The sequence below is a fragment of the Castanea sativa genome, chromosome 12 (assembly GCF_040712315.1).
Source record: "Castanea sativa cultivar Marrone di Chiusa Pesio chromosome 12, ASM4071231v1".
NCBI lineage: Eukaryota > Viridiplantae > Streptophyta > Magnoliopsida > Fagales > Fagaceae > Castanea > Castanea sativa.
In genome coordinates this window covers 41749154-41767084 of record NC_134024.1, presented here as the reverse complement: position 1 = coordinate 41767084, position 17931 = coordinate 41749154, and the positions used below count along the sequence as shown (strand labels likewise).

The window sequence follows — 17931 nt, the reverse complement described above, 5'->3', positions numbered from 1 at the left end:
TTCACATATGTAATAACGGAGTATGTTTTGAAACTGTTTTTGTTTTAATTAAAGATCTTTCTTCTAAGATTATTCTAGGTAATCCATTTATGACTTTACTTTACCCCTTTTTAACAGTAGAAGAAGGAATTAAAACTACTGTGCTAGGAAAAGACATACTTTTTAAGTTCATTCTACCACCAATCCCGAAAGAAGTTTACTCGCTTGATAATATCTCCATAATAAAGGAAATTGACAAAGAAAGGATTTACAGAAAAGATAGACATTTGTTATCTTTAAAGGCAAAAATAATATATGAAAGAATTGCTCAGCAATTGACATACCCCATATTGAAGCATAAAATACAATTATTCAAACAACAGATTGAGATAGAAATTTGTTCTAATCTCCCTACTACCTTTTGGCATACACAACGATATATAGTACAATTACCTTATGAAAAAGATTTTAATGAAAGACAAATACCTACTAAAGCTAGACCAATACAAATAAATAATGAGTTATTAGAACATTGTAAGAAAGAAATTGAAGATCTTTTGAATAAAGGTTTAATTCGGAAAAGCAAGTCTCCTTGGAGCTGTACTGCTTTTTATGTCAATAAACAGGCAGAATTGAAACGAGGAGTTCCAAGATTAGTTATAAATTATAAACCTTTAAATAAAGCATTACAATGGATAAGATATCCTATTCCTAATAAAAAGATTTGCTTGACAGACTTCATGAAGCAACTATATTTTCTAAGTTTGATATGAAAAGTGGATTTTGGCAGATATAGATAGATGAGAAAGATAGATACAAAACTGCTTTTACAGTTCCTTTTGGTCATTATGAATAGAATGTTATGCCTTTTGGTCTAAAGAATGCACCTAGTGAATTTCAAAATATAATGAATGATATATTTACACCCTTTATAGAATTTTCAATTGTCTATATAGATGATGCTTTAATCTTTTCTAAATCAATTGATGACCATTGGAAACATTTAGATATATTTGTCAAAATAATTAAACACAACGGATTAGTTGTCTCAGCCACTAAGAGAAATTTGTTTCAAGACAAAATCCGATTTTTAGGACATAATATTCATAAGGGAACCCTAAGTCCTATTGACAGAGCCATTCAATTTGCAGATAAATTTCCAGATGAGATAAAAGACAAAAATCAGTTACAAAGATTTCTTGGCAGTCTAAATTACGTTTCAGATTATTTTCAAGGATTAAGAAAGTTATGTAGATCTCTATTATAAAGGCTTGAAAAGAATCCTCTTGCATGGACAAATAAACATACTATGATAGTTCGACAGATTAAAAAATATGTTAAACAACTCCCTTGCATTATTATTCCTTCACCCCACGCCTTCAAGATTATTGAAACGGATGCTTCTGATATAGGTTATGGTGGAATCTTAAAACAGGTAGCAAAAGAGGATGCTAACGAACAAATTGTTAGATTCCATTCTGGCTCTTGGTCAGTTACCCAGCAGAATTACAGCACTATTAAAAAAGAAATTTTATCTATTATATTATGTGTTTCAAAATTCCAAAATGATCTTTTTAATAAAAAGTCTTTAATCAGAGTTGATTGTAAAAGTGCTAAAGAAGTTCTACAAAAAGATGTTCAAAATCTCGTTTCTAAACAAAGTTTTGCTAGATGGCAAGCCATTTTAAGTGTTTTTGACTTTGACATTGAATATATTAAAGGAGAATCTAATTCAATTCCTGATTTTTTAACCCGTGAATTCTTACAGGAAAGATGAGTTCCCCTTCAAAAAATAGCAACTCCCCAAAACCCAGAACCAGACAGTCCTATGTTGCTACTCCTATTCCCCCTAGCAGATTTCTTCCTTCCCCTTCCTTCACTTCACCCACTACTTCTTCAACCAAACCCCAAGTGATATGTAGCCCAAACCCTTTCAGCCCACTTTCCCCAACTTCTAATCCAACAACCAAACAGTCATATGCCATGCCCTCAACTTCAACTCCTCCCTTAAAAACACCATTTAATATAGTAGCAGCCTTTTTTCCCCCTTTAGCCTCTCCCTCCAGTCAACCAAAATACAAATTCTCATCCTTTACCTCTCAAGAAGCCCCAACACCAAAAGAAGACCACAATATTGAACTCTCGAAAGACTCTTGGAATTTTATTCTATGGATTGAACCAGAATACCAGCACATAATAGATACCCTTTCTCTAGTCAGATAGCTTGTACCCTTGGGATGGGAACACCCTAAGACAGAAACCTTTAAGACCCAAACATTTTATTTTTAGTTGATACAAACTCAATAGTACTAACACATATGCCTTGCTCCCAAGACCCCAAAAGAATTGGCTACTCTAAAGTAGTCATAAAACAGATTCTCACCCCCTCTCAATGGAAAGCACAACCTTGGATTACTAGGAACATTTTAGTACAATTTGAACCCCAGTTTTATAATTACTATGATTATATGGAAGCCTGGGATAGGATCCTCCTACTCTAAAATAATATTTATAGACACACTTGGTTTTTCCGTTTTGGTATGTATAGAAAGATATAATGATACCAAGATGGTTCATTGACTGGTGGAATTCCTATGGTCCAAAAGCTAGGATTCTTCCTCCTGATCTCCTACAAGCTTATGAGATTTTCAAGAAAGAACCAGGCATTCCTCATCTAAAGGACTTTCCTCATCTTCTACAGTTCTTTTACAGGTTTTCAAATCTTCTGTGGATTATCAGATGGGAATACAAGATAGAAAAACATCTTCAGTATCCTTTTCCTATGCTTACCAGAAAGTTTTCATTAAAGTGGTGGAATAAGTTTAATTTTGATCATATCTGCCAAGAATTACAGAAAAAAAAATCCTCTAATTCTCATTTTCTTTTGGAAAAAAGTCAAGTTCAGTGCCAACTCGCCTTTGTATCAGATAGAAAACAACTTAAAAAACTACTTGAAGCCGCATCACAGATTTCGGATGATGAAGATGACACAGTAATGGAATCCTCATCTCCAAATTACAAGACTCATCCAAAATTATTTCAAGATTCTCAGGATCCCTATGATATATGATAAAAAGACAAAATGATAGAATCATGATAGATCACTATTTACTAGCATGCGTGAATAGTACCCTGCCAAAAGACAGTCCAAGATAGGTACAGATAGACAGATATTTATCCAAGACAGTCCAAGATAGTGTAGACAAACACAGATAGACGGACAGACAGATATTTATCACTACTATTTACCAGCATGCGTAAAAAAAGACTTGACAGATTCTCAGACAGACCATTGCTTAGTAAGGATAAGCCTCCACCAACAATTTAACTTGAGTTAATTCTACAAACTCAGGTTCTTTTCAAGACTTACCATGGTTCTCTTCAACTATAAAAGGGAAAAACTCTAAAGACAGAAGACAAGCTAAAAAATTTAGAAAGCTTAAAAATTTTAGAAACTTAAAGTTTTAGAAAGCCTTTGTGATAGCCTTCCCTCTCCCTCAAATAGACTCTTGTAACCTTTCTCCTCTTGTAATCTTGTAACCTTTCCTTCAGATAGACTTTGTAATCTTGTAACTCTTCAGACAGTTTTATTTTTAAAGCTTGTATTAAAGACAAAAGTTTTCGATTTTAACCAAAGTCAGAAGTTTTATCCAAGTAAGATTTTGTTAGTTTCTGTTTTCATATTCCATATTCCGTTTTAACCTTATTTTGAATATATCTATTTTGTTATTTTCTTCTTTATCATCTATTTTATCATTGTTTATGCTTCCATATTACTGTTGTGCACTCTCCTGGGTAGATATTATGAAAGAGTTCATGAAGTTTTTGTTTTTCTAATAGAGAAGTTTTATCAGATAAGAACTTCATTATCGGAAAAGAGAAGATTACCCAAATTTTATAATTCTGATAATATAAAAGATTATTTTCCAACCATCAAAAATGGCATACAAAAACAAAGTTGCCAATAATAAGTTTTCAAATATAGGTACATGATATGGGCATAACATTTTTCACAAAATTTTCACAACAAAACTTAAGGGGCAAAATGTTATTGATTTCAATCTAAGTCTACTACTAACAACATTTTTGTACTTTCCATTAACAACTTGTTACCTAGGCTTTGTTATGAAATTGATATTTGCATTTTTATTTTATCAAAACAATATTTGCATTCTTGTGTAGGCATGAAACATTATATTATTAGTCAATATGTCATGCAATTTTCAAATTAGTAAATTCATATAGTAGATGATCAAATTATTACATTATTCTTATTGTCTTTCTATTTTGTCTAAAATAAACACTAAGCATTACAAAATTTTTACAAGAAAAATTATTGAGATAGAGGAGAAAACTAATAACAAATTAGTTCAATAGAGGAGAAAACTAATAACAAATTAGTGATATTTATGCTAGTGAAATGTTGACCATGCACAATTCAAGGAACCTATCGTATGTCACCTTTGCACCATATGGCTTGGTTGGATAAAACAGGCCACCTATTTTCCTGTTCACGTCAATTCTAGAAACAATTTTTGCACTCTTATAGTTATTTTAAGTCATGTGAGTTCACCCTAACTTGAAGGGAACCTTAGGAATCTTTCTTGCTATCTTTCACTATCAAGACATTTTTTTGATTTTTTCAACAACTTCAACAAATTTTTGATAGAAGATTTATTGTTCTTGTAGCATTAGAAAAACATATATATATATATATATATATATATATATATATATATATATATATATATATATATATATATATATATATATATATATATATATATTATTGTTAACTGAGCAACTGACTAACCATGAAAAATTGCAAAGAGGTTTCCTTTGGGGGATTTGGATGGTTCTAAATTCTATTTGGTGAATTGGAATATGAACCAATTCAACAAGGAGATTCGGGTATTCGGAGTGTTGTGAATTTTAACCAAAATTTTCTTCGTAAATGGTAGCAGCGTTTTGCTACTAAACGCCAAACGGGGAGGCGTTTTTGCTTTGAAATATTAATGGCACAGCCATGGGGTAGTTGGAAGTCCATGGGGTTAGCTTAAGGAAGCATATTCGAAGAAACATGACAGCTTTCTCAAGGCTTTTACAGTTTAAAGTAGGTATTCGTGTTTGATGTGGGGATTTAAGTTTTAAGGATGCTTTTCTGGATATAGTAGAGTATTTGAATACTAGTTCTGGGTTTTTTTTTTTTTTTTTTTGGGATGTTCTTCTGAATACAACTTTTATAATTAGAAAATTAGATTAAATGTTTGTATCTATTGTAACTAAAATGTGACATGTGTCATTCTTTTATCCAACTTTTATAATTTAGTTTAGATTCTTAATTAGATGTTAATAACACATCACTTGGAATTCTCAATTAAGAAGAACTTTTAGTGGCTATGTGAGCATTGGAATTAATGGAGACTTTTATTTTTATTTTTTTTTGAGAATGAATGGAGACTGTTTGTCCTATGAAACTGTAGTTGATTCATTGATGGTAAATAACTAATAAGGCCCTCTAGTCATCTGAATAAAACAATACTAAGGTTGATTTTGCAAGTTTGAATGCTTCTTCCTTCAGATCTATGAATTATTCCCATGTATGCCGTGAAGCCAATCGTGTGGCCAAGTGATTAGCAAAATACTCTACGGCTTTGCTCTGACTGTATAATTTGGATTGAGGTGCCAGCCAGCATGTTCCATGTTGAATTAATGAAATTACTAAATTTGTTTTCTTTAATGATAATAAAAAATCAATTCAATTAAAATTACGAGGCCGTAATTCATAAATGGTGCACCCTTTTTTTTCCCAGTTAGGAATGTTCCTAAACATCCCTCTCCTTATGTATTTTTTCGTTACATCAATCTCTTCGAAACCTTTTACTAAACTGCAAAATCCTAAATCCTCAAAAATAAACCTAAACCCAAGTGAAGCGAAACGGATGATGGCCCACAGAAAACAGTAACATAAGAACACTTCCTTGCAATGTACATGAACTTAGAAACTACTATATGCATAGTTAAGAGAAAAAGGGAAGCTTGTGCAGGACATAAGGGGTAACCGGAATGGGAGCTGGGGAGGACTATTATGTATGTCCCTTTTGTTTTCGGGTATGTTTCTTGGTCACAGGTACAACATTTCACATCGCCTTTCACCACATATGTACATATCAGAATACATCGCTGCCCTAATGAAAAAGTATAACAAATGGCTCTATGGATGGTTTTGCATGACAAAGTCCAGTACCAATATCTGTAAAAGAGTCTATTGAGGAAAAAAAAAAAAAACATTCTGATGCTAATTGCATTTTACATTTAAATAATAACCGCTGTATGCAAAATCTGATCTATGATCAGTTTCTCCAGTTACCAAATTCTATAAATCATAATCAAAAGTCATAAAAGACAGGAAAATTTTCATATGAAAAATCACATGTTCAAAGATCACAAACAACTTGCCTCATTAGGAAGATGTGAGAAAATAATATCAATATCCAGTGTTATGCTCTCAGGTCATTGCATCATAGTCATCCAACTGATCATTATACTGCAGCACCTTTCTCTTTATCTTGGATGAATCTACCCAGGTAATGAAGTCTTCCATATTCCTTGTTACAAGGAATGCTGGGTCAGTAACCGTCTCTGGACCCACTCGCACATGTCCTTGCTGAATGTATGTGATCGCTTCTTTCAAGTGCTCACAAAACTTCAGGCGCACCAAAACAGTTGAGAGCCTACGCCTACAAGGAAATAGTGAAATACAAAAAAAGTCAATGTCAGACTCAAATTGTGTAAGCCAGTGAAAGGATGAGGCTTTGAACCAAATTAGTGGCTAGGTGAACAGAAACACAAGTCCGTTTATCTGAGAAAAATGGGGAAAAAATTGTCCACAATCCTTTTCAAGAGCATGACATTATGAGAAGGATATTAGAGGCCTTATTCTAAATTCTTACTGTTTACACACTTAAAAAGAAAGCCAAATGTGCCTCAAGATCCCCTTTTTTTAATATATTATTTATAAGTAATAAGAAATATATTAAAAAATTGAAGGGTGTCACCTGAGTATACAGGAAATATACATCAGGGACAAAATACAAATCAAGAGCATAAATTACAATAGTTCATGAAACCATTAACTGAATAATAATAATAATAATAATAATAAATAATAATAAAAACCTAAAACTGCAACCCATATCAGAAGAGTTTAAGATCAAAGACTGTTTTCTCTAAATCCTCAAAATGCCGGTTATTCCTCTCCCGCCAAATGCACCACATCAAACAATGAATGACAACCATCCAAATAGTACTATTCCGATGCTACCCAAACTTTCCTTGCGAACAACTCTACCACCGTCTTTGGCATAACTCAGTGAATGCCAAACAAGGTAAACACCATATACCACAAATCAGAAGCACGGGGGCAATGATAAGGAGGTGGTCTACTAATTCCCCATTTTTTTTACACATACAAAACTAATCTAAAATCAAAATCTTCCGTTTCTGAAGATTATCAATAGTCAAAATATTCCCCAAAGCTACAGTCCAAACAAAAAAAGCAACTCTAGAAGGGACCTTAGGCTTCCAAATAGTCTTCCAAGAGGACTCACATATACTTTTTTATCAAAATTTGGAAATATGAGCAAATTGCAAACCTCTTCCCTTAGTAGGTTTCCAACAAATCTTATCATCCCTAACTCCCCTCAAAGAAACTCCATAAATACTATCTAGAACATTGGATAAGGACTCCAACTCCCAATCTTGAATGGCTCTTACAAAATTTAAATCCCAGAAGAGAACACTATTTGGGAACTTTAACAAATCAGTCACATAAGCCTCCTTATTTCAACTTATAGCAAATAATTCCAGATAGCACAATCTCAAAGGGGGTGTCCCCACACCAAATGTCTTGCCAGAATCTAACAATAAACCCAACTCCAACCTCTACCTAGATGTGACAAGCGAAAGAAGGCCAGCCACAGCTAATAGACTTCCACAATTAAACCCATTAATAGAGATAAACTTTGAAAAATTATGCATAACCTGAGTGAAGTTTTCAGCCCCAACTATGAAGCACAGGTGCGTTTTCGGATTCGGGTGCGGGTGCGGGTGCAGGACTCGGCAATTTTTAAAAAAGTAGGTGCGGGTGCGGCGATTAAAAATTATTAAAAATATTTTTATTAATATTTTTTATATATTACTAAGCATATTTTTTTATATAATTGTAAATATATGCCAATTTAAGAGTAATTGGAGATAATAACTAAAAGATTAGGTTCATATATTAGAAAAAATATATATATATATATATATTATTCTCTCATTCCACTCTAAAACCGGCCCCACCTACCAATTATCTTATTTATTTCTCTATCTTCTCTTTCTTACGTATTCCCTTATCCTCCTTTTTCTCTTTTAAGTCCTATTTCTACCAAATCCCAATATTTCCACATCCCAATTCCCAAATCCCATCCCAGCCGTGTATTCAAAATTTTCTTTGAAGTTCTCTTCTTCTTTTTAGCTTTCAGGACTTTAGTTCTCTAAACAGTCTAGACTCTCTTCTTCTTGATGACTGTCGGCTCCAAAGAGTGCCTCTACTTGTGCTGCAGAACTCTCTTCAAGAAACAGTGTGGCTTTGAGTTTAGACCCAGCAAGAAGATGAAATAGGTAGGTTCAGAGAGGGAAAAGGAAGCAAATATCGGCCAGTTTCAGCCAGAATCGGCGTGAATAGGCTAGAATCAGAGCCGAATCGGCCGGAATCGGTGTGAATTGGCGCGAATTGAAAAAAAGAAAAAGAAAAAAAAGGGCGAATCGGCGCGTCGGAGGAGAGTTGCCGTGTCACCGCGAGTCCGGTGCGGGTGCGGCGGCCCTGGAGCCGCACCAGTGCTTCCTAGGCCCCCAACCATTCAGAAGGAAAGCAAACAGCACTGAAATCACCACCTACATACCATGACAAATTCCACCAACTATACAAACCCGCCAACTCCTCCCACATCAACCTTTTCTCCCTATTCACATGAGGACCATCTACACTGGCAAGGCCCATTCAAAATTGTCCCCCACATTCCTAAATCTACAAGACACTGAAAATTGACCCACAACTTCTTCCAACTTCTCCACAACCCTCATATCCCACATTATCAAAATCCCACCTGAAGCACCTATTGAGCTCAAATAACCCAATCAACATGTTGACAACCCTAGAGACTTTCAATAAAGCCCCTAGTGATAAGCTCCATATTTGTCTCCTGCAAGCAAATGACATCAGCTAGCCAAAATCAAAATCAAAATCAAAATCAAAATCAAAATCAAAATCAAAATTAATAGAGCTGATGATGTAGGACAGCCTAGGCTTTCCACCTAGATTAATCCCACCATAGACCTTAGGCTTCACCACCTAAGGTTGTTTGGATTCACCACCAAATGTAATGCAAACTTTGCATTAATAATCATTGAACAATATTAATAATCATTCTCTTTTCACTAGGGATGGAATAGTTCAACGCTTCTTGGTTCATTGGCGAGGATGACCTGAGTCTTAATTGCACATGGATCACTAGAGTGGAGTTGCAATAGCTTGATCCCACTCTTTTGGAGGCTTACTTGGATACACTTACTACCACCTCATCTCTACCTCCAATCACCCACACTTATGAGCGTTGACGAAGGCGCCATGCTAACCCAGTGAGTTTGTGGATAGATGATGGAGGTGCCTTTGATGTCACTTGATACTTGTGAGCTTTACTCGACAGGGTAGAATTTCTCCCACCCTAGGGGAGTTGATGTGGACACCACACCATAGCACATCTGTAGAGATTATCATTTATGTTATCTTTATCTTTATTTGGGTTTATCATTAGCAAAAGAAACTTAGAAGCAAGTTCTTCCAAAACTTTAACTAGAGTCTCCAGAAAGAAGGCAAAAACCTGAAACTTGCTTTGTAATCAGGGTGACATACCATAATGATTTCCAAACTAACCATCCTCCAAAAGGGCAGATAGATTCTCCACTTCCTAGGTCTCAATAGACTTCGATATAGCCAACTGAGTCACATTCAAAGGTTCTTAACAATCCGAACCACGCCAATCAAATTCAATCATCTCACCACCTTCTTCGGACCAAACCTCATAATCTATATCCTCCACCACCACCCTATCCCACTTGGATTGTACCTCTACAAGCCTCAAAATCTTGATGAACAACCACTCTCTTCCCCATCACCGAGTTCTAAAACCCACTTGTCCGAAGAGACCCATGACTTATTCTTGTCCATAGCATGATGAATGGTCAAATAAGAGTTGCTTGATCTGATGGTGCACCAGGTCCCTATCGACATTTGAATTGGGATTGATCTCCGAAAACATGTCGGTGCATGTGGGAACTGATACTTGTGAAATAGAGCTTGACACGTCATCATGAGGTTTTGCAAACTCCTCAGAAATCTGCTCCATGATGACCGAAACTGGTTTAGGAATATGGGTAGGAACTTGATTGAGAGCTCGGGGTTCTAAAGTTCACACACATGTGAACTGACCTACGGGTTATGTACCTCGAGTGTAGATTTGCCAACATCAGATTTATTGCCGGTAGAGGAAGAGAGCTCCATGGTAATCGCCGTAGTTACCTTATTTGGATATTAAGACCTTGGGTTGATTAGAGGAAGAACTGAGGCACTCAATACACTGGGGAGCTCTACTGTGATATGACTATTGAGAGTGGGATCTTGGACAACAGCTTGTTGGTCTTTGGGCTTATGACCAACTTGGCTCACGAAAGGGCCCCGAGGCTTCCAATATTTTGAATCTTTTGATGTGGGCCTAGTCTCTTTAAAAACAGCTGGAGATGGCTGAATTTTTGTTGTGGGCCCGGTTTCTTTTAGAACAAAGGCTGGCTGTCCCAGGCCCACTTCCTTAAACTCAGAAAAAACCACACCCTACCTTCCCTCAAAATCACACTCCACACGAGAACATATATCCATAGTCAACTTTCCCTGGATACAGTTAGAGACAATCCCATTTATGACCGATGTTACTGCCCCAAATCCAGCCTTCTCTTACCCAGAATAAACATTGCTAAAATCATGGTGATGTTCACCAGAATTTTTACCTTTCGAAATTTGAATTTCCAAAATTTTCCCTTTTCCTTTATTCACAATTCCATAATTATTCTGCCTCCCCTTCACCATCGTAGGCTGCTTGAATTCACCTTTTTGAATTCCAGGATGTCCCTGTCTGAGAAGAGAAGCCTTTAACTTCTTCCTCAGGTGATGTCCAAAGCCTCCCCATCCCCTCCCCAACCTTCCTTGTGGTATCATGATGGACCCCTTACGCCAACATTGAATGAGTTCAGCAATGAGCAAGAAATTACCACGATCATTAGAACCCAACTGGAGAATAAAGATTTTATCTCCTGCCCTAAACATTCAGGAAAACTGCACAGGAGATTTTTTGCCACCAACTCTTCCACGTTAAATAACAGCCTCTTTGCACTCTCATTCCCCAAAGCAACAAAATGGGAAGAATCTCGACCTCTTTTGGATTCAACATCCCATAACAAAAAAAGAGAAACAGTAAAAAACAAATAGAAAAAAGAGAACAAGGAAAAGAAAACTATGACTCAACCGAGGTAGCCAGGCCTCTTTTGTGACTAATCCGAGGTAGCCATGCCTCTAAATTTATTTTACTGATGTCTCAAGATCCCTTGAGATCATGCAAGAGAACTCACAAATGGCCTTCATGGGATTAGGCCATTCTTCAAAGAATTATAGATCACATGAGATAAAATCCACACATTCTCATAAGCCATGAGATGTGAACAGGCATCATATCTCTTTTTCATATAATACAAGAAACGTGAACAGGCAAGATGAATATGCTCTAACCCAATGTGATGCAGCTTAAGAAAATAACATTCAGAAGTGGCCAAAATAGTGTATGAGTGCCACAGAGAAAATGCAATACAAGATGTCTTCACAATAACAATCTGTCTTTTTCTTTCATCCTAGGACTAGTAAATAGTTTTTTGTAATTTATTTATTATTAGGTGACAGACTGAAGCACCCAAGGAGATGCAAACCCCCATTCTTTCCCAACAACTATACTAATGGGGTGGATGTGCCATATGGCCCAAAGGCCATTGTCAGAAGTAGTTTGAAACTTGGAATCAATTTCAATATACTCAACCATTTTTTTAAAAGTCAATTTCCTTGTATTCAACTATTATTGGGTCATGATCATGATTACTTCCAAAATCCATTCTAATCCATCCTCTAATTAATGCCAATAATGCGTTTCCTGCATGTATTTGTTGTTGTTTTCTTAATCTTTATAATTGCATTCTCAAAGTTTTCTAGATTGAAGCATTACCAAACCCGCTCTAAAAAAAAAATAGTATGACTACTAGTGGAAATGAATAGCATATCTATAATTGTTCCTATATATTCATGGTGGTGCCTTCCTATGTGAATAAAACACGTAGTGATGTAGCTACACCTTTCTTTACTTTTAAGGCAAGGGAGAGTTGTCCTGAAACTGAGCAGTTAGAGATTTTTATACTTGGAAGCTTTTCTTTACCTAAAGAAGGATGATACTGTTATACGTTCACACACTTTTAGAGCATCAGCGTTGTGCTTGGATGGTAGTACACCAATGTTGTACCTGTCATCGAGAAAACGCACACAACTGTCAACATAACCCTTTGATAATAAGTCACAACTAATATAAGAACGGCATTATTATCTAGATAAGGATGATCTCAGTCAGAACTATAGTTCTCAGTAGTCAGTACCCTTCAATTAAACATTCAATCCATGAAACAAACATAAAAACAGACAAAAAGACCTGAAATATTGAGTTAGTACATATACATTCATATGAAATTTCAATCAGTTTCTTTTTAGATTCATAAGTTGCACACTAAAGTAAACTGATTGGTTTTGAACTCTTAACCACACCCTTCACCTTATTCTAGCGGGAAGGTGTTGCCATTTGACTAGAGCTCATTGGACAGCCTCAATCAAGCCACAGAGTCATGGAATTGTTCTGATCTATCATCTATGGCTGTCTGTCCCTAAGAGATGCTAGGTTAACTATGCCATATATCAACACATATCAGATATTGAACACTTTGGTGCCATTACCTAAAAACCTATGACGGTGAAAAGGTGTTCTAAAAATTTATGGGAAGTTATTGCTTAGACAGCTGAAGACACCTCCTGCATTAGAAAGAGGATGCTCAAAATCCTACTAGAAATGCCGATGGTCAGGTGCTTATTCTGTCTTGTCACCTGGTGCTGCTGTGGTGCAAAAATAAATGTACAAACCCCAAGAGGATAAGTGGGTAACATTATAGAACATCAACTTAAGAAATGCTTTCATGGATGTCACATAGGAAATTTTAAAATCAATACTAATAGAAACACCCTTTAACTATACAGGAATTTCCAGTATATTACCGCTGACTGATGACAATAATAGGAAAGTAGACTTTTCCCAAAGAGAATTGAGAGAACCACAACTCTCCCACCCCCTCCCCCACACCCCACCCCACAATAACTTCATGGTGATTGGGTTAAATCTAGCAGTAACTTTTTATTATTATTGGTAAGTTACATGCCCAATGGGTGTCAAACCCATGACCTCAACCTCCATCCCATTATTATGGGAGGAGGAAGTACCAGTTGAGCTATAACATATAAATCTTCAATGTGAATAGTTGGTTAATCAGTTTTAAAAAATATGCCAATTTTTTATTTCAAGTTTTGGCCCCAAAGGAACGGAGGGGATAATGGGAAATTCAAACTATTGAACTCTGCTTCATGAGGCATAGTCCCTAGCCAATTGTGCTATCCCTTGGGGTCAGTTCAAAGATATGCCCATTCGGTGTAGCAAAAGTTCAAAAAATAACCATGCCAAATAAAAAGTGCACCACCACTACAACAAACATAAGCATTAAGCAAACTGCCCTTCTACCTAACCTTGTACCCTATATGTTCTAAACATCATTATATAGTTCATAGTTAGATATAATTCTGGTAACACAAACAATAAAACAATGTGTGGGTTTTCTTCCTCTTGCCAAAAGATATCAATTTTTAGCCACATCATTATATTGTGGATGATGAGGATGATCCTCTTGTGTTTAGAATTCAACAATGAAGTGATACTCCCTGTGCATGCACCAAGGATCTACAACAAGGATGACAAATGAGAATTCAATATCTAAAAATCCCTTCCATAATTGAACATCATCCATAAGGACCATAGCAGATAGCTGCAATGTGTCTGTAATTGGTGCTGCATTTTCTGTGACCAAGGGGTATCACATACAAGTCCCAACAACTATATTTGTGGTGAACTCCCCATTGCTATGCAAGTTCTCTCCATAAGAAACCTTAAGGTCTCCTGGACACTGTTCAACATTAAATTATACAATTTCTTTGAGAAGGGATCTCTGTATAAACACTTTTAGGGAAACTGTGCTCAAGAATAACTTGGAACATCAAGCAATATAGAGACATATGATTGTCGATTTGTTATAGAAAAAAAATAACTAACATAAATTATTGAGCACCCAACTAGGTCATGAGGAATCTCATGATTCTTGAAAGCACCAAAACCAAGGACACCTCATTGAGCTGATCATTCCTTCTCATTTTTTTGGGGGAGGGGGGGGGGGGGGGAACCATTGATTCTTCATACTACAACCATTTGTAGAATTTACGTGCCTATTATGCAAGAATTACTTTGTGCTCAGAATTCAAAACACATTCAGTAGCCCAAATTCAAGCCAGTGTACACAACAATGGATTTTACCTGACTACTATTATTAGTTCAAGGGTTCCAAACCTTAACTACTTAAGTACCAAAGGCTGCTTCGGTTGGTTTCATAAGGGGGTTGTTCACTACAAGCTATCAGCGCTGTCTTAGATTGAACACGGCAATAAGATAAGTCGACGTTCAATCTCTAAGGCGGTTTCAATCATACTGATTGAAAAAATAACAAACAGTATTCTACTCATCTAGTTTTCAACTCAGTGCCAATTAAATTCCACATCTCCAACAACAACATAAGGCTTTACTCCTTATCCCTTATTGTTCGATTAAAAAAGCACAAGCAGAAAAAAGAAAGAGAAACTCACAGCTTTTCAAGTAGCATATCAGTCATTTCAATCCGAAAAGGGTCTTTGTGGTCCATCTTCATTAAAATATTCACTAGCTTCTGCACCATCCGGCACAACCCTGAATACCTATTCTCAAAATTTAAATAAAAAGAGGGTAAAAAAAACAGTTAAAAACTAGGTAAAATAAAAAGTGGGTATTGAAGTAAAAGAGAGAATAATACTTTTTATAATCATCAGGGTGAGTGGCATGGTAGCGTTGCATAACAGAGGCTTCCCTGTGCCCATCTTCTTTCTTCCACTCCAAAAAATTCACCTTCTTCAGCAGCTTCTTCTCATGATACCTTAGCTTCCTCATGCTTATTTACTAAATTCACACACACAAAGTGAGTTTGAATAGCATGGGATACATCTTAATTTGCAAGTGAGGCAACAATATATAACTAATGAAATTTATGTACAAGCATACACTTTTTAAAGAAAACATAATAAATCAGTACCTCAATAAATGCCTTCAAAACCCCAAAAAAAAAAAAAAAAAAAATCAGAATTGAAGCTTAGGAGGTCAATGTTGGGAAAAGTGTCAAGCGCAAGAATTGTAAATAAACCTTGTTTGTATCTTATGACACGTAAATTTTTTATAAAAAAAGTGTAATACAACACCTTAAGGATAGAGGTTACGTAGTAAATCATTGGTCCATATAATTTCTTTCAAGATCAAGCAATTAATTTTGATGATCCATATCTTTTTTAGCAATAAAATAACAAAACGTGCCTAGGCATGCTTTGTGCTTCTTCAAAAAGCTCCAAAAAAGCATGCCTAAAGTGCGCTTCATTAAATGAGCTTTTTTTCAGGGCAGAGTGAAGCATTGAGAACATGGGGATTCAAGCTTTGAGCTTAAGCACACAGGCTGCACGCCTAAAGCGCACTTTTGACAACACTTAAGGGAGTCCAGCTTCAGCTTAGTAGGTATAGAAAGAAGTAAGAAAGATCATCTTCAACACATTCTGAAGTAACCAACCATACCTTTGTCTTTGTCTCTGTTGGAATCCAAATTCACAAAACACAGAGAAGAAAGAGTGAAAGAGTTCTTTCTAAATCCCTAGTAGTAGGAATCCCAGATATTAAAACCCTAGAAACCTTTTTTCCTCTAATTCAGATATTTTTATTTTTTTTGGACTGGTGTGTGAGCTAAGAGGCCCAACAGCTAGCCCAGTGGAATTATTTTGTTCACAACAATGGTGAGAGGGTACCATGTATTCAACCAACAACCATAAGATTCTACTTTCCAATAAAATAAAATATATGAAAAATACCAATAATCACAATTCATAATATACAGTAAAGAATCATTGGGAGAAAAGGTTAATTTTGATGCAAATTACTTATAAAAGGTAACAACCACTAACTACTTTTTTTTTTTTTTGATAGGAGCAATAACCACAAAGTATCAAATTACAAATATGTGAACAAATGACAAATTTCAAACTTCAAAATTACAAATTTGAATTTCTAACACCACAAACATACACAATGTCACAAATAAAAAAACCCATTGTTACAGGGAAAGAGAAAGAACAAATTGGAAAAACATGAAAGAAAGATGTCAATGATGACTTACTGGAAAAACATTCCATTAATTGGCATAAAAAAATGACCAATAACTACAAGCTACTCTGTCAAGAGCCAACCTAGAATTGATGCCAATATCTAATTAGTTATATGCATCAAGAAAATAAACATGGCAGAAATTTCTATATTGGAAACCCCAAAAATTTCATTCAGATAAACAAGAAAAACCACATGATGAAAGAAAGATGTGAACAACGCAGTAAGGAGCTGATAGCAAATATAAAAAACAAAGAAACGACCAAATAAGACAAAACCCAGAGACAAGCAAAGCTAAGTAATGAACAAGTCAAAGAAAACCCATCAATCAAAAACAAAAGAAAATACTCCTAATGGAAACAGGTTGGTTCATAGGAGCATCATATTTAAACTTTAAACCCAAAATCTTCTCCCCCCATTAACAGGGAGAAAAATACACTCACCAAGTCGCAGTCGCAGCACCTTCACGGCGTCGTCTCACTGGATTGGGCACGACCTTGTCTCGGCAGCACTCTCTCTCTGTCTCTCTCGGACTGTGCTCAGTTAGGGAGGGGTTCAGGTACCGAGTCAAGAGAAACTCAGCAAGCCCTTTTTTGTTTCAGTTAGGGCTCAGAATTGGAGGCCCAATAATCCAAAAACTAAAACAAAGCCATTCAATCCCATGCGATAGGTTCCCCCTACATCGCACCAAAATTGGATTCTTATATGATAACTCACGCGGTTTGTTACGGTAGGTTTAGTAACATTTTTCAGTTTTTAAATAACATTATATATATTTTTACACACGTTTTTACTTATATGTATTTTTAAAAAATACAAACAACGTTACTAGAACAACATTACCAAATAACCCAAATCTCAACTTGAAGAAAAATACTCATTCCAAATCCAAAATTTTTTATTCAAAAACAGATTGACATGTGACTCGACCTTTTTTATTTTCTTTTTTGAGTCAGTTCAACTTGTCAACTTGATATTTTAGGAGCATTTTAATGATTTCAGTGGTTTTGGTTTTGATGGTATTTTGGATGTATGGTATGTTTGTGTTTACTATTTTTTTAATTTTTCTAGGCGTATTTTGGTCATTTCGTATGTTCCATGGGAATTTCATTATTTTCCTAACCATTATAACTTCTTGTGGCTTAGTTTTTCCATCTTAGGCTGCGTTTGTTTCGCCTAAAAACACTTTCAGGAAATTATTTTACGCCATTATGTGTGTTTGGCC

The 17931-nt window shown here is 35.6% G+C and overlaps 1 protein-coding gene across 1 annotated transcript; it reads right to left on the bottom strand.

Moving 5' to 3' along the window:
* Window positions 1-6233: 6233 nt before the first annotated feature.
* Window positions 6234-17397, bottom strand: LOC142619909 (uncharacterized). Its single transcript, XM_075793271.1, has 5 exons — window positions 17150-17397; window positions 15322-15464; window positions 15119-15226; window positions 12552-12635; window positions 6234-6719 (listed from the first exon to the last, which is right to left on the bottom strand). The coding sequence occupies exons 2-5, from the start codon at window positions 15453-15455 to the stop codon at window positions 6488-6490; spliced, it is 558 nt and encodes a 185-aa protein (XP_075649386.1). The 5' UTR covers window positions 15456-15464; window positions 17150-17397; the 3' UTR covers window positions 6234-6487.
* Window positions 17398-17931: the final 534 nt, after the last annotated feature.

What these genes read in the sequence shown, in the direction of transcription:
- LOC142619909 (XM_075793271.1), bottom strand. Translation starts at nt 15,455, where the DNA reads ATGAGGAAGCTAAGGTATCATGAGAAGAAGCTGCTGAAGAAGGTGAAT. An exon ending in CACCCTGATGATTATAAAAA is followed by an intron (nt 15,227 to 15,321) that starts GTATTATTCTCT and finishes TTTTGAGAATAG; the next exon opens with GTATTCAGGGTTGTGCCGGA. An exon ending in GATATGCTACTTGAAAAGCT is followed by an intron (nt 12,636 to 15,118) that starts GTGAGTTTCTCT and finishes TCTCGATGACAG; the next exon opens with GTACAACATTGGTGTACTAC.